We start from the raw sequence: 24307 nt of genomic DNA, 5'->3' as shown, positions 1-24307 counted from the left end.
GGACTGCCCAAGCCATTCCTAGGATGTGAGATGGGGTGCCCAAACCCTGGCCCAGGGGCCACTTGCGGCCCTCAGGGGCTCCCAATCAGGCCCCCAGGGAGCTGCCAGTCTCCAATGAGCCTCTGGCCCTCCAGAGACTTGCTGGAGCCCATGCTGGCCCGATGACCTGAGCTGTGGGATGAGGGCTCCCTCCACTGCTTGCTGTTTCACATCTGTCATGCAGCAGTGGTAGAGAAGGAAAGGCTGCCCTTTCTTTGTGCAAGGCCTTTTATAGGCCTTGAGCTACTGCAAGACCATTCATTCATTCATATAAGTTCCATCTCTAATAAATTCATTTATGTAAATTTATTCAAATTTGAAATGTAAATTAATTCTTTTTTCCCCCGGCCCCCGATACAGTGTCAGAGAGATGATGTGGCCCTCCTGCCAAAATGTTTGGACACCCCTGCTTTATTGATTTAAAATAATTTGGCCCTGCCTTTCTTCTCCCAACAAGGAAGTGTCAAGGCAAGAAGAGCTGCTACAGCAACTACACAAGGCTTGATTTTGTCAACAGCTGACCACACATGCTTACCCTAAAGAGGGACAATAACCAAGAATGACCATAGACGAGGCAGGGCAGTCTGCCCCAACTGCCCTAGGTCCATGTGGAAACCATGCCATTTCTGTTCCCTCGCCTTTGTGTCCAGTTACCTTGTGTTAGAGATGTGTCTGATGCTCGGCGTCCCTCTCGGAAGCTGACAGGGGAACGGTTGTGGGCTTCTCGTTTGTGGGAGGCCAGAGCCTGCATGGCTGGGTTAGTGGGTCTCAGGCCTATGAAGGGAGGGGTCATCCTGGGAGCCGGCTGACTGGTCAGGACCATTTCCTTCAGGGAGGGGGTGTCTTCCAAAAAGTTCAGATCCTGCTGAATGGATCCCATGTCATATTCAGAGTCGACACTGCTCAAGGACTGGTTCTCATCCACGGAGAAGACTTTCCCTTTGCACACAAGGAAAACCACAGTAAATGGAACAAGCAGTTAAGGATCAAAGCAAACGGAGCCACTGCGTCCCAGGACTTGACCAAAGAAGATGCAATGCCAAGTGGCTTGAACGCCTTCCAGGCCAGTCTGGGGAAGGGACGCCCCAAAGGAGGAGTCATCAAATCAATTGATCCTGCCTCCAGAGGGGAGGGGCTTCCCACATGCAGGAATGCCACCTTTCCTCTGCCAGAGAAATTTTGCTCTTCCCAGGTGTCTGCACATTGTAATGAGATCATTCAGCAAAGCAAGCAAAACCCATCTGTACATTTATCCCTTCTTCCTGGTTTGTGGAGTAAATTCATTCTTGGCTCTAAGGTAACACAAAATGTACAAAGATCCCCCACCCATGCTGTTCTGTGTTGGCTACTAAGCTCACTGGGACATAAAACAGAGACTTCAAGTTTACCCACAGTGCTGAAGTGGCACGGGCAGCTCTTCTACACTCTTCTGGCCCAGAAGACCCCTGCACTCTATTTAACGTATGCGGATTAATATGAAGAATAATTGTCCCAGTCTAGTGGCCTGCCCTGGTTTGGGTACCTGGCACCACCACCAGCTGGTTGGTCACTTCGGACAGAGTGTGCCGCCTCTTCCCACAACGCATGGCCTGCAGGGCTGCAAATGCCTGGGCAGGGTCCTCTTCGGACTCTCCTTCCGCCTCAATCCCTTCGTCGATGGAGGTTTCCATCATACTGCTTGGCAGCGACTGACACCCCTTCCTCATGACCATGGGGGGAGCTGGATCCAACAGGCAGCCATTCACCTAAACATTATAGTGGTGGGAAGAGAAGAGGGAGAAGGGCATCCGATTAATGGTGAACACAGGCACACTGCCCAGCATTTGGAGTCTTTGTGAGTCAAGCCAGCCACAGAGGTAAGTGGCCACCCGATGACAGCCAGAGAGCTGCACACAGTGCAGAGCTGCTTGCTGAGAGACAGGGTCAAGCTGGCAAAAGTCATCAGAAGCAAAACCAGCAAGGCGATGACCTTTCAGAAGGGCTCCCTTCCCCCAACGAGATTGTGCACACTTCCTGGCTGAACTGAGCATGTCCTTTTCCCAGACAGATAACGAGAGTTAATCCAACCACTCGGACTCACACGGTCACCACAGTCTGGAAAAGTAACCAGACTCTGCTTGGGGGTTTTGCTATTTTAAAGCCACCTTGTTACAAATAACATTAGTCAAAAATCACAAGTAGCCATGTGGGTGTGAAATCAAAAGCTAGAGGAACAGTTTAGTTGGTCTTAATAAAAAGCACTGCAAAATAGCACACTGGAGAACTCAAAAGCTTGGTGATATTTCAGATGGTCTCAATAAAAAGGTACTATCCTACTTCCAATGTTCATCATGCAACATAAAAACAAGCAGTTCCTCATTGCTGGCTGAAGACTGTCACCCAGCTGACAATCTGCACACCTCCTCCTGAGATGGGAGCCATGCTGACTGGGAATTTGCCATCCCACAAAAATGAACAGGAAAGTGTTACCTCTTGCAGGAGAAATTCCCAGAGGATGGCATCCCAGGTATGCTGCTCCTATCATAAGCAGACCTCCCAACCAGCTGATGAGTGACCTTGCTGCTGTTCACGAATCCCCAGACATTTCAGCGACTGTTCCTGAATTCCATCAAGGAACCTGCCTCATGGGATCAGCTTCAAAATTAGCTAATTGCTGAACTGCTGGTGCTGGGCCAAGCACTCACTGATTTGGGAGCTTTCCCCAATCGCTTAACAAACCTGTAGGAGTTTGGCAGCAGTCTAGCACACGTGAGATTTTCCCTGGATATGGCTTCAGTTTAGGGGAGAGGAGAGCACATTCTAGTTGGGTCCCAGCAAAAAAGGGGACATTCGATTACCCCTGAAGCAAAGAATAATGAAAAGTCCAAAGCAAATTCGAGGGTTGCTCTGGAAACAATTGTCAGGGCTCTCTAGGTTTTACCTAGTGGCATGCAGTCTGCAACAGTGTTGGAGGCAGACTGCTGGGGGCCGTGGAATGAAGTCTGGTACTGGGTCCCCAATGGTGTCCCCTGCCCTGCCTCTGGAGCACTGACATAGGGCTTGGAGGTGGGCTCTCCAGTAGGCATGGGCTTCATCAAGTGCCTGACCCCCACCTTCTGACCTAGATGCAGAGGACTAAATGCTTTGACATCTCTGCTGGGCATCACGCCTGAAATTCAATCTGAGACATACTTTGATATCCTAATTTGAACCTTAGAATCCACCCAGGTCTCCTCACATCAAAAGGGAGTGAAACGTCACCTTGCGCAAGAACTCTTTGTACATCCTTTCAGGCCCCCTAGAAAGCGTTGCCCATCTCACAGGATGGGAAGCCCCTTTTCTGCTCAAGCATATATACTGTACAGCACTGGTTCCTGAACTTTTCCAGCTCGCGCCTCCCCTGATCCTTGTAGCTATTGGCCATGGCTCCCCATCACAGCACCTCACCTCCCCCCAAAATGGGGATGAAGGTGTTATAAGTATACACTAGAAACGAGGCTGCCTGCACTCTGAGGCTGTAATCCTAACCACGCTTACCTGAGAGTAAGCCCCATTGAACAAAACAGGACTTACTTCTGAGTAGACCTGGTTAGGATTGTGCCCTGAGTTTGTTAGCAGCACACCTGGAGGATTTTGGAAAGGGAGGGGGGAAGTGATCAATTTGCAGAAGGGGAAGACTGTTTTGTGTGTATCTGCTAATTGCAAACTGATGCAAACTGAGACCCAGAGACCGTTTGGCTGGAATCCTAACCCCACTTTCCTGGGAGTAAGTCCCACGGAACACAATAGGACTTACTTCTGAGTAGACCTAGCTAGGATTGTGCCTTTTGTCTTACAATAGCAGCCAACAGAGAACCCCCCCACCCAAATGGAGGCAGGAGGAAAAAGGGGAATGGCTAAAAAGGAATGGGGATTTTTTATTTTTAATCAATTTTTGGAGACAAAGCCATCAAGAGCAACTTTTTTTCTTTTTTGAAGAGAGAGGTGAGAATCCTGGGTTAAGCTGACACAGACCCCACACCTATGTAGGTCTACTCAGAAGTAAGCCCCATTTGAGTCAATGGGGATTACTCCCAGGAAAGTGTGGAAAGGATTGCAGCCATACCCAGCAAGATTATTACTCAGTCCAAAGTAGATGGGGGCTGCTCACACACATACACCCAACATGCAGATGCCACCCCTGTTCCCCCCAGGCAAGACGGAGGGATGCAGGCTGGGGCATTTGAACACCCCCCCCCCACCAGGAGCAGGCTGGCTCCTTCCTTCCCAAGCAGCCTTGACCAGTCCCAGGATACCCAGGGCGAGGGGCACACTGGGAAATGTAGTCCTTGGGGCGAGGTTGCACATGGAGAGAGCTCCACAATGAGATGAGGCACCTCTGCCTGCCCAGCCAGCCTTCTCTCTCACTTTCCCCCACCATGTTTCACACACCCTCCCAGCCTCATGCTGCCCCACCCACCTCGTTCACAGCTGCAGAAAAGCAGCAAGTCAGGAGGCAGCACATGCAGCAGAGCACATGCAGCAAAGCAGCTGCTGGCCACCTCTCACCCGGAGATGCCTGGCGACGCCCCTGGAGGCTAGCCACACCTCACTAGGGAAGCGGGACGCACAGATTGAATACCTCAGCTGTACAGGGTGCCCTTCAACACCACTAGATGCAAGGCACTGGGGTCCTTTATTTCAGACTGCAGCAATCACAACGCCCAACACACACCACAAGCCATTAGCCAAATGCTGCCTCTCTACTTCCTCCAGACCCAGGAGGGGTTTTCTTTCAGCCCTCTATACTTCTGAAGAGGCATCAAAACATAAGGAGAAGCAGCTGCTGCACATTTCAGTCCTGCAGTTTTGCAGCCTGCCACTTGCAGCAGGCAAGAACATTTCAAAGAGGCCCCTGACCTGCTGCCACACTACAGAGAGAGGTTGCTGCACTCATTTTCCCACAGGCCTTTCAAGCGTCATCTCCAGACGTCATCATAGTTCCGACACAATGGAGTCGCTGGGGTTGCCCGTATCTTCCCTGCTGTGCAATCCGCTGGGACCACACACGTTACATGGGAACCTGGCTGGCACAGGAGAGGAGATGCAACCTGGGTGTTTCCACCCCTTCAGATAGGATAAAAGAGCAGGGCTTCCTCAGGATTTGGAGCTGCAAGCCTGTGCGTGTGAAGATGTCTCTCGGGAGAGCTGCTTGCTTCACTGCCATCAGGCCAGGGAGCAAAGCCAAGGTAAACTAGCCCCATGGTGATGAGTGCATGAAGTAGGGTGCCATGTGTCAAGTCCTGCTGGCTAGATGGGATCTGATGATCAGGCACAGAAGAAAAACAGGTTTCAGACAACGCCTCCTGTACAAGCAGTTTTGGCTTTTTAAGGAGCACAACTACAAAACAAGAGCCATGAGCTCCAGTCTCTCTCAATTCCTGCACCTGTCTGCTTAGCAGCGGGGTTCGGTGGGCCCTTTTCTGCAACATGCCAGCAGCAAAGGTTCTGCAGCCTGAGCCACAACAGAGTTAATAGAAGAGCTGGTTAAACAGCAGAAAAAGGTCCAAGCAACCTGGCTTTAAAGTCACCAGACAGGACACCGAACAAACTGAAAGGTGGGCTTGAGGGTTTGTTCCAAGACAGGGGTCCCAGTTTCCCTTTCAGGTGTTTTCTGACCTGGTCTATACTCTTGACACAAATGTTGCAGAGCTTTCCCTCCAGCCAACTTGCACACATCCTTGTTCCTTCCTACTTTCCTTTGAGGGCTCAACAGTGAAATCACAGCAGCTGTTGCAAAATTAGTCCCCAGAATTAGAGAGGAAGGGTCTCCGTGATGCATTTGAGTGTATTTTCCATTTCAGACTTCACATGGGATGATACTGGAGCTTCTCAGCATACATGCTGCATACAGGGTGTTGCCTAACAACGACTCACTGCAAATGAATTCAGCCTTATCAGACAGCATTTTGAAGCTGTGGTGTAGTCCCCAAGCTTACCAGCAACCTGGAAGAACTGCTAACCATTTCACTGCACCCCAAGGAGCAGCCGAGAAGGCAGAAGCTCTTGGTTGGCACCGCCTCAGGGTGCTTCCAGAGAGGGGACTGTCAGGCACGTGACACATGGTGTTGGAGACACTGGTAATTTCTGCCCCAATTCCTCCTGGTCCAGATGACGGGCCAGGGGGCTCCCTGCATCATCTTCTGTGGCACAGTCCAAAAGTAAGACTGGCATGGAGTGAACTCAGCCACTTGGGCACTCTGGGGAGAGAGTCTGAGCGCCTGTTCCTGCAGCATGAGGCCAACTGTTAAGGAAACACCCAGCTTAATCTCTTATGCAAGGCAATGATAAACGATGCCCTCCCTCCCCCCACAAGCATAAGCCTCCTTTGTGCCATCTGATGGTACAAGATGATACTGGGCTAGACAGCCAGATGCATGCTGACCTAGCACATACACACACAGAAGCCTCCCCTTACTGGTAAGCAGTAAATCCAAGGTGCAATTGAACCAGATGGAATAAAACATGCTGATTGTAATGTCAGAGCTAATGTGCACTAACAGAAAGAGTTGCTGCTAAGGCACCTGCACTGCAAAAACATGCTTCTGACCCATTCTGTGCTCTCATCCCCAACGTGGCAGAGTCCTTGCCTCCTGCCAGCTCACATACACCCCAGTTATTTACTGCTTGCCTTTAGGACCATCACTACAGACCTCTAAGCATAATGAGCGAATGTGCAGAGCTCACTGGAGCAACTGTACCCTTGCACAACTGTGGAGCTGTCACTTCTGATTAATCAGGGTTAGAGCCAGCCTGTTTAACTGCAGAGAGGCCAGAAGCCTGAAGAAGTTTTCCTGTGCAGCCACAGGAGCAAAAACCAACCCAGGCGATGGCGGTTGACACACAGACTCTCCAGCGTAGCTTGTGTATTTCTTGTTACCAGGGGAAGGGGACTCAGGGTCTAAGCCATCAGTACATTGGGAGGCAGAAGCCCTGCAATATCTTATGACAACTGGAAGGTTTGAGCAAGCTTGTTACTATGGCATGAAGTGAACTAAAAGCAAAACACTCTTAATGCTGTTTCAATTAGAATCTCTTGGTGCCTGCCAAGTTTCTAATCTTCCATCATGCAAACAGGCAAGATGAACAACTGCAATTACAGCTGAAAATTAAGGTGGGTCATTCCTAGCCCAAAGGAGACTGGAAGTTTAAGGCCACAGTCCTGTGTACACCTACCTGGCACCAAGCCCCACTGAACACAGCCAGATTTGTTTCCAAGTGAACAGGCACAGGACTATACCACTAAGGTCTTCCACACCTGCAAGTCGCTCAGGACATAATAAAGCATTAAGTTCAGTTGCAGCCTGCTCTTGTGAGTGTCCCCAGTAGTCTACCCCAGAAATCTACTGGGAAGTCTTCTTCCCAGCATTAGGTCTCAAATTTTCAAAGAGGGAAGAAAATTGTTTGTGACAAGCTAAGAGCCCAGGAACAAAGTTGACTAGCTACGAAACAGAGGACACTGCAGCGCAAGAAGCTTGGTGAGCTTTCTCCCAGCATGGCAGACTCTTCTTCGTAACCATGTCTGCTACACAGCCATGGGTTAGACAAATTCACTGTGTCCTTCTGATCATTTTTCCAAACTTTTGCTGGTTTAAGCAATTCCCTCAACTGTCCTGACGAAGGTAGAAGGGTTAACCATGCAACAAGACAAATGATGAAAAGTCCAATGTGCATAAGCAGCGTTTCTGCACATTTGTGCAGAAAAACTGCCACTCCTGGATTTTAGTGACTTCATCTTTGATCAACTTCTATGCTCCTGGCAGTATCCTTGCCATTTCACTGATCCTTTGGCTCTCCTTAGGGACACAATGCTCACAGAGCTCCTACCAACTTGGTCACAGGCAAAAATGTAAACATCCAAACTATTGTGCACAGGAAGTGCCTGACCCCAGGGGTGAAGCAGAACTGCCCACAGGCCTGGCTTCCTCAGAAGCTGCTGCTACATCCCTGCACTGCAGTCAGTCGCGCAATGCCATTTCTGCCCTTCCTGAACACCCAGTCAAGTGCTTCCAGCCCCACCATTTGCCTTGTGGGGTTGGAAACTCTATTGGGGGGCAGGAGCGAGGCCTTTTCACCATGCACCATTCAGCACAGAACACATTGTGCATTTTTTACTTGCTCCAGGGGAGCCAGTGGACACAACTCTCGCAGGCCTTTGTTCATTCCCTACTTTTGAACCCATAAGCAGAAAGATCCTTGGTGGTCAACCATTGTGCATTACTGCCACAGCCAACACATACACACTTGTACAACCAGAACACAAGTAGAGAGACTGTCCTACAATGCCACCAGGAGATTCAGCAACAATTTGCTGCAAGTGGACAACAGCAACCACAAGGCCCTTGGCCGAAAGCCACCACCAACAAATGCTAATTGAGCGGAACCCTGGTGATCTGATCTGCAGGAAGTTTTGCCGCAGACATGGTCGTCTGGCTGCTAGCCACCTGCCTTACTTCCAGAGGTAGAAGCAAGCAGAAGAGGGCCTCCAGGCAGGTTTCTATGGGAGCAGGCAATCCTTCAGGCATCCTCCCTGGTCTCAGCCTGTTCAGAGTTTTACAGGTTGAAACCAGCACTTTGAATTGCATCTAGCAACAAACGGGTGGCTGCAAGTGAAGATTTCTAAGCACTGGTGAAACAGACCAACCTCCTAGTTTGGGTTGTCTAGCAGCCAGATTCAGTACTGGTTGAAGTTTCCAAATGGTCTTAATAAAAAGACATTGGAGTAAGCAAGCCTGGATGCTAACAAGGCATGAACATGGCCAGAGAGTGTTATTCAAAGAAGGGCACACCAATCAAAGTTGGATAATGCTGCCCTCAGTCACAGATGCTACACATGAGATCTTCCTCTGCAAATGGATGCACAACAACCCCCCTGCCCAAACCAGCTGATCTTTCAGAGAGAAGTCTTGACTTACAGGGCAGACTCCTGGTCAACTGTATTTCCAGCTATCACCATTCTCTGACACAACTGGAGAAGAAACTAAATCTTCTGTACCAACACTATTTAGCACAGACATGACCTCTGATTCTCCGATTGGTTCAATGGAAAGTTAATGTAATAGCTGTGAAATCTGGGAAACAAATACGGCATTTGCAAAGAGGGGAGGAGAGGCAGAAAACTCCTTGCCTTTGGTGTGTCAATTCTTTCTTCCTCCATGAAAGCAGAATCTGCCTGGCAGACAGAAGGAGAGAAGGAGAATGCTTCAGTGGCAGAAGCTGGGGGGAGACCAGGAGACCTCAGCAGCCGCACATTTTGGGGGCGCAGGTTTACAGGGGCTACAACAGCCTGGGCCTATGAGAGGTAAGAAAAATGGGAAAAATAGGACAATTAGAAGACATACAAATATAATACAGGTGTGCACCACTTAACAATGGGGATACATTCTCATATCTCCATTGTTATGCAATCAGGTCATTAAGTGAACATTCAGTCCAATCTATTGCCTTTCACGTGTAAACAGACACTCCCTGCCAGACACCAGCTGGCTGCACAGGCTACTGGAGATAGACTGCTTTGCATTAAGAGCTTCTCTGCTGTGTAAACAGACACTCTGCTGCAGGCTATGGGAGATGCAATTGCCTCATTAAGAGCATCTTTATTGTGCTTTGACATATATGCAGTCCATTGTTAAGTGAATGGCTGTTAAGCAGCTCTTCACTGCAGAGTGGCCATAAGAGGAACAAGGGCTGCTCAAAGGGCTGAAGCGAGGCTGCAATCTGTGCTAATCCAATGAATGATATGGACAACATGCTGATTAAACCAAGTGTCACCGTCTGAGAGATTCCTGCCAGCAAGGAGGTCGCCACATCAACATTAACCACTAGTGCATATTGCAAGCCTCAAGCCCACAGACACATGTCTCCTTACCTCCTGTACACAAAATACTTGGGTTGCTGAACGTTTGCTGCAAAAAAATACCCCAAGGAAGTTTGACACCAACATGGTCACATAAGAGAATGTTTAGGGTCTAAGAGAGCTCCAAGCTACTATTACTTCATGTATCCTCTAAGGTTCAAGGTTGGTGTCTAACTCATCTACCATTTTCCTCCTAGGCATATTCGACTGAAATGATGCTCAGCAAACATGAAAGTCTGTGGCGGCCACATCATGGATTCCAGAAGGGTTTCTGGCCAGGCCAGGCGGAAGAATCACAAAAAAACCCTGCTCTGATGCATTCCAGTCAGCAAGTTGCACCAATGAGTTTGAAAGCAACTTTGCAGCCTGAATGCTTCCTAGACCACCAGCTGGCTAGAGTATGAACATGAGCTGGTGCTTACTCTATAGCTTCATAGGTACATAGGTCAGAAAAACTACACAAGTCAGGAAAACTACAACTAACACCTGCCCAAAGCAGAGGTATGGTATGTTTTTGTGGGAATAGCCATCTATTATTAAATGCCAAATGAATGATAAGCATCTAAGTAGCTTTTTGAATCTACTGAACAGCTTTGTAATCACCACCAAAGGAATGCTTATAGCAATTCTCCAAATATGGTGGCCTGAACCCTTCTCAGGTTGATTTCAAGAATATGGCAACAAGTCATAACCAGCTTTGTGAGACTAGCAAAGGGTTTGCATGTGTCACTGATGGCTAAGCACTACCTCTAGGCTAAGAGGAAGTGGGACCCTGAATCCTAGGTGCAGAGCAGCAGTGGCAGGAAAGGGACATGCCTTTCTCTCCTGAGTGTGGGCCACTGTGGGAAACTAAGTGGGCCTTCAGCCGGATCCAGCAGGGCTCTTCCAACGACCTCATTTGCACAGTCTGAGCAAGCATGAGGTTCAGACAATACAGGGAGGTGGAAAAGTTCAGCAAAAACTGGGATTCTCTAGGCAACCATGAATGCAGGTTTGCATGGCAACTCTGTCTGAAAGGGTGGCTGGGGGGGGTGAGTTACCTTGGTGACTGTTTGTTCTGCAATTGTGCTGGGCCGTCGCTGGCGGGAGTCTAGCCGTTGATCCACAGGGAAGCTGCTGCGATGCGACTTGAGTCTCTCTATGAGTAGGTAATAGATTGCAGCAAAGTGGTTGTAACTTTTGTCCTGCAGGGACTGAGGAGAGAACAAGCACTTGAGTCAGTCAGAGCATCCTTGTGCCATCATCATGCTCATGCCAAATCAGGTGAGATTCAAAGAAGGGTAATCTAGTGGAGGACCAGACTGACTGATTTCTTTTCCTGACCTTAAGATTCCAAACACCTGCCTACTGGGAGCTAGGAGAGAGTTCTCACCTTGGTCAGATAAACTAGCAAATCCAGTGGCCAATGCAAGGCTTGGCCTATTGTATGAATCACAGAGTGCTACAAATCTCTGCAGGCACCTCTCAGTGGGCCTTCTGGACAGAAGGCTGGACAGAGTGTCTTTTGATTCCTTCTGGCTTAGCTTCTTTCACAAGTCAAAAGGAACAAAAAGCTACAGGTTCTAAATGGCTCAAGGAACGGCAGCCTTATTAGAGCTGCTACTTGAGGCTCTAACTCAGCAACGCACCTCTGCTGCTCATCAACCCTCAAAATGTAGGCACACAAAGGAGCCAACTATACCCAATCCTCAGTCACAATAGAAGAGCCCTGATGAAGGCGACTTGAGGCTTTCTCCCCCACACCACCACCACCACCACCCCCCACTTTTGGCAGGGAGCACTAATACTGCAGACTCCACACTGGCTAAAAATATCAACTGTTCTGAGGGAAGTGATCACACAGAGTCCTTGGGGAGCATTCAGCATTTATTTCTGGTAAGAAGCTGGATTTGGAATCCTAGCGGAGACACCAAAAATAAAAGGCAACTGCTTCTTTTTTCTAATGACACTTCCTAATGACTGAATCTCACATTTCAGACGCTGAAAGCACAAGGGGAATCTCATTTCCCATTTGGCTCTGTTGGGTCCGCCCAGCATCTCCTCAAACATGCTCTGCTAAACGTCATAGGCGACAAGTGCCACATGACCGTTTCCCCCTCTGCAGGCTATGATGCATAGGAAGCAATGAGAGGGAAGGTTTAAGGAAACAAAACACTACCTCTAAAAAGGCACATAAATTTTTAAACCAGGAAACAGAACTACACCACAAAATTGTTTTGTTTTAAGCAATTTTAAAAGTCAATGTACCCCCTCCCCCCCCCAAAAGTGCCTAACACTGCATTCAGAATTTAAAAAAACACTCTTCTGCATCACCAATATCCCACCCGCAGGTCACACACTTTGCTGTCAAAAATGCCACTGTGGAAGGTTTTTGCCATAGAATAGAACCTGAACAGTCCAGATCAAGCTGGAAAGACCAGCTGCCAAGGAAGGTAGGCAAAGCATTCCCTTCCTGAACACCTCTTTGCTCATGGGCTAGAAGAGCGTTTCCCAAACTTTTTGTGACCAGGACCCATTTTTTAAAACACTCTATCAGGGCCCACCTAGCTTTATGAGATTAAAAAAACGTTTCACTTTACCAGCCGCTCAGGCTTCTGTTTTTATCCATTTTACTAAGGTGGGAGTCCCACTTTCTAGAGTGTTTGTTGAGCTCCATGGTCATCAGATCAGGAACATTCTGGGTTCCCCTTTGCTTCACCCTCCATAGGAGCCAACGCACATTTGCCTACTCATGACTAAGTGTGCATGTGTGGCACAGTTTCACTTTCCTTGGGGCTTATATATTTTCCTTGTCCACTTGGAGGGAGGGGGCTTTCTAAGACAGTTTGTTGGAGCCTGTGTTCATCAGACTGGGACCATTCTGGTGGTGTTGTGTTCACCTCAGGGTGGCCTTTGAAGCGGACTAAGGAACATTTGTCTATTCATGAATAAAGGAGCTTATCCGTTCAGTTTCCATAGGGATCAATACATTTTCTTTGTCAGCCATCAGCTTGTCAGTTTCACAACCCACGGTTTGGGAACTACTGTGCTAGAATAAACCCAACAGGAATCAGGAATTCTTGATTCCCTTTGAAATCTTACAGAAAGGCAGGTGGGTTACTCCAGCCACTGTTCCACTGTGCAATCTGCTTGATCTTCACAAAAGAGCTTTGGCAATGTTGACAAACTTAAAGGGGGCAAACAACATTATTTCACAAAACAGTGAATTGAGATTTTAAAAAAGAGGTCCATCAGAACTAAGTGTTGCTTTACCTCAATGGTTTTTTGTTGGTCTATTCCCAGACTGTGCATCAATCGTAAAACCTGCTCGTTGTATTCTCCGATTGATGGCACATTCTCCTGTCCTTGCGGGTAGAGAAGAGGTCTCTGGACAGGGACTTCCACAAGCATCCACTTGTGCTCTTTAATCTGAGCAATGGTCAATCTCTTTGATGGGTCTAGGACTAGCATCCTCCGGATAAGGTGCTCACACTCTGAGTGGACAGGAAAAGAGGAAAGTTGACACAGCCAGTCTGGAATCTAGTTAAAACACTACCCCTACTGACACTGACTGCATTAATAGGTGTTGAACTAACAATCAACAATAAGAATCAGTTTAATTTAGATGCCAAACAAGTTCTTGCTAAAAATAAAAATAATCTTGAAGCCAAAGACTTTTAATTTGTACAGAGAACAAAATCCATTTCTCCCACAGGGGCACAATTAGGGGGAACAGCACAATTATTTCTAACTGCAGGCACAATAGAAGCAAGAATAATAATTCTTAGCACCCCTGGGGCTGACAGATATGCGCAAAAGCATCTTGTTTGCATTAACGAACGAAGCCCCAGAGTCGAGGCAGAACACATCTGCATTTTACAACAGACCAATACGTTCAGAGAGCAAAAGCAACATGACCACTGCCTCCATGGAATTCTGTGGCAGAGAATCCACAATGCCAGCTTTACAGTCTTGGGTACCAATGTGAAATCCATACCACTCTGTCAAGTATTTCCCAAATTCTAGTATTTGTTTCAATTCCCTCATTACCCTGGAAAGGGTCTCACTTGTATCCTTTGTAATTTGCCTGTGACTGTGCAAGAAATAACTGGAGTGCTTTCCAAATCATGGGGGGAGCCTTTGAATGCCCCAAAAGGTAAAAAGCAGCTGAGAACAACTGCTGCTATCAGAGCACCCACCCAACCCATCTTGCACCAGGATATGCTGTTGCATTCCTTTCCTATAGGCAAGTGAGATGTTCCATTTTGTCCACAGACCACTTGGAGCCACAGAGTAGAAGCCATGATACTTGCCACCAGGAGAGCCACATCCATACAACCTTGTACTTTTGCAGGCAAGTCCCGCATTATCTGCTTCCCTTAGTAAAGCTGGCTGAACTGCGTGGTTGGAGGCAAAAGAAAGCTATAATTTGGAATGCATTTCAGCAGCTACTGCCAGCCTCCTGGCTGTGAATTCATCTCTGAGAGTCCTGAGGATGAAAGGCAATGCTTACACCCGCAACTACTCATTCAGAGGGACAGGTCCTGGGACAGGATTTCATATTTACTTCCACAACACCACTTTCCATGGGAAAACTAACTCTGTGGTTCTCACACCTTGTGCAAGAGACACAGAAGTGGCGGGAGTGCTTAGGGTCTGTATGAAGAGCCTGGAAGTCAAAATGCTTCTGATAGCAGCCAAAACTTATTATTGTCAGAAACAAATGTTCAGTACAAGAAGCCCTCCAGTGCTTAGCACAAGCTGAGCAACACCACAGCTAAACACAGAAAAAATGAAAAGGAAAGGAATGAGGGAGAAAGAACAGAACAGGGTGGGGTTCACACTGTGTGGTGAACACGCACCTCCTACACCAACACAAGAGTCTGTACAAAAAGTAAACACACACGACATTTTAAGAGTGATGTCTATAGGAAACATAATTGACACCAAGTTAAGCAACAGTGAATACACAAGGACAAAGCGGCCCAACCACTACACAATGCATGAAAGGTGTGTGCAGTGCCATCACTGTGGCACCTCATGTAACAAAAGCAGCACAGGTCCAGTCATCTCTGCTTAGCACTGTGACTTCAGGATTCCCAGGCACTTTCTATGTCAAACCAAGTAACTAGTTTGGCTGTCAGACGGATTAGCAGAGGCTGAAGAACTCTCAAGATGCTGCTTAAACCAGAGCTGAATCACAAGACCGAAACAGTCCCTGGCTTTGTCGCATATTAGAGCTGGCCATGCAGCCGCCCCCACTGCTCCGTCTTACAGACTGATTTTCAGTCACTCATGTCATCACATGCTAATATGACAGCACAAGGGAGCAATCAGAAGACCACAATGCAGCCAGCTATGCCGGGCACTGACCGACTATGTCACCACAGTGGATTTATGTCCACTTTCAGGCATGCAGCTGGACCCTTTACTCCACTTTCTGCAAGGTCAGAAACAACATGATGTTCCAGTTTCATTCCTCAGGCAGAAATTCAGAGTTCTCTTCAGGATTTCATCAACATCCCCACTGCCTCCAGCTCTTGACTGTCAATAAGAAGAATCCAGATTCCCAGATCTCAGGATACTGACACGTAAGGATATTACCTTCTGACATGAAATAGGGGATCCGAAATCTCCCTTCCAGAACGCGTTGCCTCAGGATGGGAAGCGTAGGACCATCAAAGGGAAGTGCTCCACAGACTAAGACATAGAGGACTACACCCATGCTCTGGAAGACAGAAGAGTTCCATATTTCTATTTCAAAACACACACACACACACACACACACACACACACACACACACACACACACCCACCCACCCCTTGGTCCTAAGTGCAGAACTCAAATCCTGCCACACTGAAACTCTGAATAGCAGAGCTTTTTCTGCACCTCACCAAGTGTGCCTTGATGCAAGAAAAGGATACTGGAAATTTGCTCCACACATTTATTTTGATGTATATGCCACCTTTTCACCTCCTAAGAGACCCTCAAGGTGGCTCACATTTGGTTAAACACAATTCCCACCAGTTCAGCTTTAAAAGCCGAGCCATTGGAGGGGATGATGATAGATTCTATCTTGATGGCAGTTGGTGCTCCTCTGGAAGGGTGGGCCAGTTTCACATAAAAAGCACATCTGCTGAAAGCAGAACTCTGCCTGGAGACTCTTATGCACTTCACAAGAAAGATGCACATTTACTTCACTGGGCTGCAGGTCTTTCAAAACACACAAGACACACTCCCTCTTACTCCAAGTGCAGGTTGCAGCCCAGTTACAGAATCACAATAACCTGGAAAGTCTGGACAAGCTGCACTAGTGGTTCCTATTGGAAGGAAGTCGGGACATGGACCAGGCATGAGAAATCCAGAGTCATGCTGCTGGGTTGCAAGCGACTCCCAAACAAGCCTAGGATTGCTTGCTTTACAGTGGATGCTGCTTGATCCTGGGCACACTTGTTCTGCTACAAACCACTCTAGCTTCCAACTTATAGTGGATCTATTTGGCAGTGCCTCCCAGATGCCAGCACTCAACCACACTTCTAGGAGAAGGCCTTTTCCCTCTGAGCTCTTCGGAAGGTCACATGGCACCATGACAGGAAGAGTTAAGAGTCTAAGGGCCCAATCCTACCCAACTTTCCAGCACTGGGCCAGCCACAACGCAGCCCTGAGATAAGGGAACAAATGTTCCCATACCTTGAGGAGGCCTTCAAGACTGCTTTCCCCAACACAGGAAAGAGTGCATACCCCATAGGCACAGCAGCACTGGAAAATTGGATAGGATTGGGCCCTAAATATTCAGTCAGGCCCAAGGGATTGTCTGGATTATTGGCATGTGGCTGGTCCCCACCCCTTCATTCAGAGGACAGACTGCTTTGAATGGGTCTGCTGCAGGCAGGCTTGGGTGGCTGCACTAGGATGTGCATGTTTGCTCCACGCTCCTGCGATGGGAAACACCACACTGGGTGACCAGAAAATTTTGCTAAGTGTGGTATGAAGAGAGAAATGTGTCAAGCCAGGCTCCCTGGAGTTCTTTCATGCAATGTCAGACACTTTGCTCTTCATTCACTTTTTTTTTTGCAATTGGGCTTTTGTATCTCTGGGAATTAGTTAGGTAACCACAGCTTGCTTTTGCAGTCTGTTGTGGTGCTGGGTTTTCGGACTAAGATTCTGATAAGAAAAACGGTGCCTTTACCTTCCTTTAACAGAATGGAAACCTTACACAGGATCAACTAAGGCAACCATGCAAGTTTCATCCAAATGGATAAATCCTACAAGAATTCTGGCACTGCAGAATAGACAGGAGCCCAAGACAGACTGGCCAGGGAGGTTGGTTCTAGAAGTATGATTCCCTCAAGGAGTAAAAGTTACAGTTGGAGACATACAAGTATTCTTTAAACCATGTCTGAAATCTTACTCCAAAGCTTGCCTGAATTCTTGCAGCTCGTTCCCAACTTGTAAAAGCTTATAAGAAGAAATCCCTATGAAGGTCAGGATAAGAGCCTAAGATCCTAGTTCCAGGCAAAGCCTGTTAGGAGTTATTACATAAGATTGGGGGCATGTGTGTAGACAAGGAGACAAAGCCTGAAGATCTGCAAAGTCTCAAGTGCCACGCTCTCAGATGAGAGGATGCATGTGATCAAGTGTCAAGGGACTGTTAAAAAAGGTCTACCCAACCACTCACTGCCTCATGGAGAAACGAGTGAGCTAGCTGAAGAGCATGCATAGATAGGGCATTGTCGTATATATTCTTTACAAGGTATCTGATTTCCTTCTTTAATCCTTCAGCAAGATTCCACATACTAAGCAGATTGCTCCTATGAGCTGTTTTAGCCCTTTTTACAGTTAAAGGGGGAACCTCCCCATGTAAATTTCCCAATCACAACAAGAATGCTGGTAAGTTACAGGAGACAGAGATAAAGAGCTTTCCTTTTGGCTTTGAAAGATACAGCCCTGTCTACACACTCTCTCTCAGTAACTAGGAGAAGCTGCTTAAGTTTTCACAAATATTTTTCCAAACTCCCGTTGTTCTGGCTATCCTATGAATACTTGGGTGTGTTTGGGGTGTGTAGCAAGTTCATCTGAAAGTTACAGGACAGAAGGTGCAATAGAGCAGCAACTTGCTTTCTCACAAAAGAGGAATGCTGGTAAGATGTGTGTGTTTGTTAAATACAGATCTCTTCATGTGGCAATGTTCACCTAGTGCCCACACCCTACTTGTTTCTGAAGCAAGCAGAGACTAAGGGCTAAAGCCAATGCACCTAGAATCCGAATGCAAACTGTAACAGCAGGAGGGCTTAAGCCCGTCTTGTAAACAGACCAAAACAGACCTTGCAATATTACCTCTCAGTAGCCTCTGGGCACACTGCTATGGCCATACACTCACATCAGAAAATGCTGAAAGATGCATGGGTGAGATGTTCATGCCGATGAACCTTAGTCCCAAAACCCAACACCACAACAGACTGCAAAAGCAAGTTTTGGATGCATGGCTAATTCTGAGAGACACAAAAGCCCAATTGCAAAAAATGAATGAAGAGCAAAGTGCCTGACATTGCATGAAAGAATTCCAGGGAGCCCAGCTCAGCACATTCTCTCTTCAGACTGTGCTTGCAAAATTTTCTGGTCACCCTATGTGTCCTTTCCCATCACAGGAGCATGGAGCAAATATGCACATCCCAGTGCAGCCATCCAAACCTGCCTGCAGCAGAACCATTCAAAGCAGACAGCCTGCCCTCTGAATGAAGGGGTGGGGACCAGCCATGTGCCAATGACTCAGCCAATCCCTTGGGCCTGACTGAGCTCACAAGGCAAAGGCATGATTTGTGCAGCATCCCAACTCTAGAGGCAGAGGGTCAGCTTTCTGCACTTGCTGAGTTCTTTCCTGCCTTTCAACAGGGACAGACTTCAAAGTCTTTTCCAGCTCCCATTCTTGATGCAACTGCGCCTCTGTGATGTTGCTAAAGCAGCAATTGTGACATTTGGGCTGTGGGAGAATAAGAGGAGAGTAAAAGTGAACGGAGGTTTACTCAATAAAAATAAAAATACCCAAATATCCAGTTGTGGACCCTCGTACTGCTGGCCTTCAAAGACCTCAGGAGCTGCATAGGGGGGGCTTCCACACCAAGTCGTCAGAGGCTCACCACTCTTGTAGAAGTTTCCAAACCCAAAATCTGCGGAGGAAAAAAAAGAGAATCATAACTGATTATCTACCTATATTTTGAAATCCAGGCTGATGGTCTTTTTTATGTAGTCACTAATGGTCAACAGTGTAGACATCCATCAATGAAATGATACCTGGCTGCATGTCTTTCAAGCTCTAAGACTCCTGCAAGCAACTTGCATTTTCATGGGCCTTGTTTCAAGACAAGCAAACAGAAATGGCATTCTGTAGTCTCTCCTCTTAGTTGGGTCTTTGACCCTTCACAGATCAACAGAGCCCATTAATGGGGCTATGCCCATTATCTACGTGGTTCTGCACAGCCTTCTTCCCATCCACAGCATGGTTTCCAGATCATCCAGACACACACATTAAAGTTAGACAAGTGAGCAAGACACATCTCTCCCTCTTTGTTTTACAAACCCATCTTGGGAGTCACATTCAAACATCTAGATTAGAACAGGGGACCTTTCTGGGTTGCTGGTAAGACTTTTGGGTCTCCCCCTTGCACCTTGCAAGAGTCTCCATTAAAGGTTCCTTATAAAGCTGTTGCTGCCTATTAAGTGCTGTAACTTGTCCTCAAGGGTGCTGTGGATACCCTGGGGACATAAGAAAATCCTGCAAAACCTCCACCTTAAAGCAATTAACACATGCACGAGAACTGTGCAATTTCTCTCTCTCTCTCTCTCACACACACACACACACACACACACACACACACACACATACATACACACACACAAGGTACGGGCATTCGTTTTGTTCATATGAAAAGCACTGTCCTGAAAACAGGTCTTGGGGGGATCACAGGTGCCTTTCAGGGTAGTACCTGCTAAGAATCTGAAATATTTTTTAGTTCCAACTATGAGAATTCTAAACTGCTACAACCTAGTGCATTGTTCTCCTTTATCCTTCTTGCTAATTTTCACAGAATTCTCAATTCGTGTTTCTGCTCTGTGTGACTCTCTGCCATGCATTCAACACTCTCAGTAACCTGCTGTTGCAAACCCAACCACAGTCAACACATCTGCAGAGCAACTCCCAAGAAGTGATGGAAGACTCCGACCTACAGCACCTTAAAAGCAGTTAAAATATTACCTGGGCAGAAATAACAGCTTAAAATGGCAGAACTTATAGCTCAAGAGCAAAGAGGAGGTGAACAATGAGAGGACCACAGAGAGAACACAAGAGCCCATTAATGCCCTTTTGCATTTCAGTGTCACCTGCATTGTTAGCATGATGGTGGGAACAAAGGAGCAGGAGGCGGCGATTTTGATTCGAACCAGTACGCCATTTTTGGTTTTAAAACCTCCAGGAGACATGTAAGTGTATGTTTCCAGCAGGTTCAGCACTTTATTCTGTCAAATACTGCTGTCAAAAATATAACAAATGTTATGCACAACGTCTGAAATGCTTACAGCATGGTCCCACTCATGCTCACCGTTACCATAGCACAGTGCTCAGTGACAATGGCCTCTCTCAAAGGAAGTGCCCCGGCAACTTTTCCACACAGTGGTGAGATGCACACGTGGGGTCTCTAGTCACGTTCTCGGCAGAGAGTCACGTTTCAGATGAAACAGCCCAATTCTTCCTTGTGTGATTCAGGACACCCCATGAAATCGCACCTTGGAAACCACTTGGTAACAGAGCTAATGACTTGATTCCATCTCCCAGCTGAATGCTTCAGAGGCAAGCAAGTGCTCTGTTGCATCAACCAGCAGGACAAATAAGTTGCAGACAGGATACCCCATGCAGGTAACTCGTCAGGCTTCCATGTTATAACATGCTGCACGATGTTGGAGGAAGGACCCCAAATTCACCCCACATGGCCTGTGCCAAGAGAAGTCTGAAAGAAAGGCCTAATTCCTAGCTTATGATCTGCAGTTACACTTCAGCACCAAGCAGGTTTTCAAATTTATTACCCAGTGTGTGTGTGTGGGGGGGGGGGGAACAGAACCATTCAGGTAGCATTTTCAAAGAGCCAGTGCATCCAAAAATATGACTTGTCTGATTTAGTCACCCTCAGAGCAGGAGAGAAGAAAGTGGTGCAGGAAGGCAGTTTTCAAAGTTTGCCACATTTGATGATTTGCCCAGGACATATACACTTGCTTCTTCATTTTGTGTAGCATTGTTAGGATGGTTTGGCCAAGACTGGTATAAACTTTCACGTGATCTGCTTAGAGCCTTAAGATTAGGCAGTTCAGACTGTTAAAATAAAGATAAGAATACATTCAGGGAAGGTTAAGGAAGGTGCTGTTTTCCATATCTGACAGCTTTAAACACGATAGCTGACAAAATGTCTCCAAAAATGGAAGAAGGCCCTAGAACTATTTCAGGCACGTTATGAAGTCAGATACAAGTAAGATTCAGTTAAATACCCATCGACGGCTGCAAGGGTATATGACAATCCTTTAAATGGCAGTGGGTGGGCCAATTTACTTTGAGGTTCTTTAGAAGATGATCGACCACTTCAGGGGAAGAGGAGATAAAGCTGCTTATTTTACCCAACATGGGACAGAGAACCCCACATTGGTGCTCCGATGACATTTCCCTTTTATTACATTTCTTCCCAATCTATGAGCTTCTAGGAGAATGAAATTAGGAAGATGACTTAAGCTCTCCAACCCTCAACCAGCTGCCATCCCAGCTAGAACTTTACCTTGAAAAAACTATCATCATACATTATAAGCCTGGCGAACCTTGATAAAGATGAATTCCTTCTTGCCTTGACTTCAGTGCAGAATCTTTCCCTACAGATACACATTACGCTTGAAATTTCAGTCTTCAAAGTTCAGACACAATCGTTTTTTTTAGTGTGAATTAAGGGCCTTTTAAAAGTTTTGTCTTCAGGTAATTTCCAAACCAGATTTATACTTTTGATAAGGTGAAGTTATAGAGCCTTGTGCAGCCAGGAACACCTGTTAGGCAATGCCACCGTGTCAAATTTCCACATATTGACATCTCTTGAACTGGTTAGTATTTTATGCAAAGAGATGCAGAAAATTCTATAGCAAACCAGCATAGAAATCTCCAGGTCCTCCTTCCTTTGCTTGGGGTAGTGGTTTATTTGAGGGTGGGGAGATCCTGGGAAGTAACTGTTAAATCCCAAGCTTGCCACCAGGAGACAGGTAAGCCTTTCTTCTCTTGAAGTCTAGCACTGCCACCACCTACGACTGCTGGTGGAGGAAATGCTGGAAGCCAAGCAAACCATCTGTGGTTGGACACCAAGGGAAGAAGGAACCCCCCTAACCCCTGCCTTAGAGGTAAGCTCCCCCATCCTCTCTCCCTTGGCATTCAGTGCTGCCACCATCACTTCCTCTCATGGCCATAAGAGAATGCTGGCTCCCAGCAATCCCTCTGCCTGCCATTAGAAGAGGCGGCACCCAAAGGAGAGAGGCAAAACCTCCCATCCTCCTCTCACATGCTCCATCATGAGAAGAAGATGGAGCCAGTCTGGATTCCCTGGAGGCAGCAAGCTGAAGGAAGAGTGGATGGGTGCAGGACACCCCACCAAGTTGCCACCTCTTCCAATTTGCTCAATTAACCTCATGAATGGGCCACTCCTATGGGGGACATACTGGTTTATACATGTTCTAGGGTCATTTCCCAACAGCACGGAACAGCCAAGCATGACTTTTCTAGGACAGCATTCCTCCTCTCAAAGGGGGGGGGGTGTCTCTCCCCTCCTCTGTTCTCCAGGAGGACAGCCCAAGATGCTAATGCCTCCAGAATGAAGCAATGCCTTTAAATGGACTTCATGCTAGAACAGAGAATGCCTAGATCTGCCCTCTCTCTGCACTCCTGACAAGAGGAAGCAAATTCTGTCAGTTTCATTTGCATAGTCACACTGACCTCTGCAACCCTGTCCTTTGCCTAGAGCACTGCTCTTCAACTTTGGAATCCAAAGGGGCCACCATGCAAATCGAGAGGGTGAACAGCAACAAAACAGGACACATCTCATTTAAACACACACAGCTGGAGAAGAGTTAAGTTCAGCAGGTCACTTTTTCACACAAACCCCTTGCATGAGAAGCTGCATCTTCCCTCTTCTGTGCACGTCCCAAACAAACAGGAACCCTATCCACTGTTGTCTGTGGTCACCCTAGACCAGTGATTTTCAACATTTTTCATTTCATGGCATATAGACAAAGTACTAAAATTGTCAAGTCAAAAAACTGATGGTTGACAAAGCTGACATGTCAACCAACACCATGCTGTTGGTGGGGGGCTCACATCCCCCAATGGCCCTAATAATAAATGACCCTCCCCCAAACTCCCGCAGCACACTACAGTGCCATAGCACACTGGTTGAAAATGGTTGCCATAGACAAAACAAGGTTGGAAGGGGGAATGGTTAAACCATTAAGACGTAGGTCCCATGTTACTGGCTGAGTGTCCTAGGTCTGAAAAGTCTGGAGGCTACTGAGCTAGAGGAAAAGGGACAGAACTGGCCAGCTTTCAGTACATCTCTGCCCACATCCCAAGCAGGAGAATGAAAGCCCATGCTAGTTGGCATTAGGCCCACCTTCTCTCCCCCACAGGTTTCCATTCTTCAAGAGAATGGCTTTTCATTTCTGAAAGCCAAGAACCAGAATGTTTTCCTGTCCACCTTCAAGATTTGCTTTATTATTTTCTTTTTCTAAATCTCAAGTTCAAAAAATCTTTTATGCAGAAAGAGCAAAAGAGTTCTAATCAAGTGAATCTGTTTGGCTAGCACAGGTCAAGTCACTTAGCTTTGTGCTGGAAGGAGGAGTGAGAGAGGATTGTGATTCTTTGTGTTATTTGGTAACTTGAGGAAGGTAGCAATTGGGTAGGGAGGAGCTGATAAAAGGAGAAGTAGGAACAGAACAGAAACAAACCTGACCTTCTGCAGGAACTGAATATTGATCACCTGGTTCTGACGTCAACGCATCCTCTCTCTGCCAGCAGAAAAGGCTTCTGCTCACTCATTCAAAATAACAGTCTCCTGTACCTGCTTTCCTTCAAGTGACACAAGTACAATCAGATCATTGAGATAAGTTTGATCATTCACTTGGCTTAAACCTAGCAGCCTGTATAGAAGCTAATGCCGACATGGGGGAGCTGTGAATGCACACAAGATCATTACTGCAAGCTCCAAGTTGCTGCAATTACAGCATCAGACTAGCCCTGCCTCCTCCCTCTGCAAAAAGGCCTTGTTGAAACACAAATACTGCAGAGCCTCACTTTCACAACAGACAGCAGTTGCTCTCAACAATGACCATCACAAACTGCTGCAAGA

At 47.1% G+C, this 24307-nt stretch overlaps 1 protein-coding gene across 2 annotated transcripts in view; it reads right to left on the bottom strand.

The window, feature by feature from the left end:
- Nucleotides 1-24307, bottom strand: part of SIK2 (salt inducible kinase 2) — a 67213-nt gene that overhangs the window by 8710 nt on the left and 34196 nt on the right. For both annotated transcript variants that reach the window (XM_066639380.1, XM_066639381.1), the window contains exons 5-11: nt 18936-19060; nt 15497-15620; nt 13166-13386; nt 10954-11106; nt 9185-9349; nt 1562-1784; nt 694-978 (exon numbers count right to left, since the gene is read on the bottom strand). In XM_066639380.1, the coding sequence (XP_066495477.1) occupies nt 694-978; nt 1562-1784; nt 9185-9349; nt 10954-11106; nt 13166-13386; nt 15497-15620; nt 18936-19060 (1296 nt within the window). The remainder of the gene's footprint in view (nt 1-693; nt 979-1561; nt 1785-9184; nt 9350-10953; nt 11107-13165; nt 13387-15496; nt 15621-18935; nt 19061-24307) is intronic.

This window comes from Tiliqua scincoides, chromosome 11, assembly GCF_035046505.1.
Source record: "Tiliqua scincoides isolate rTilSci1 chromosome 11, rTilSci1.hap2, whole genome shotgun sequence".
Lineage (NCBI taxonomy): Eukaryota > Metazoa > Chordata > Lepidosauria > Squamata > Scincidae > Tiliqua > Tiliqua scincoides.
Note: the sequence above shows the minus strand (reverse complement) of the source record. Positions and strands in the feature narration are given on the sequence as shown.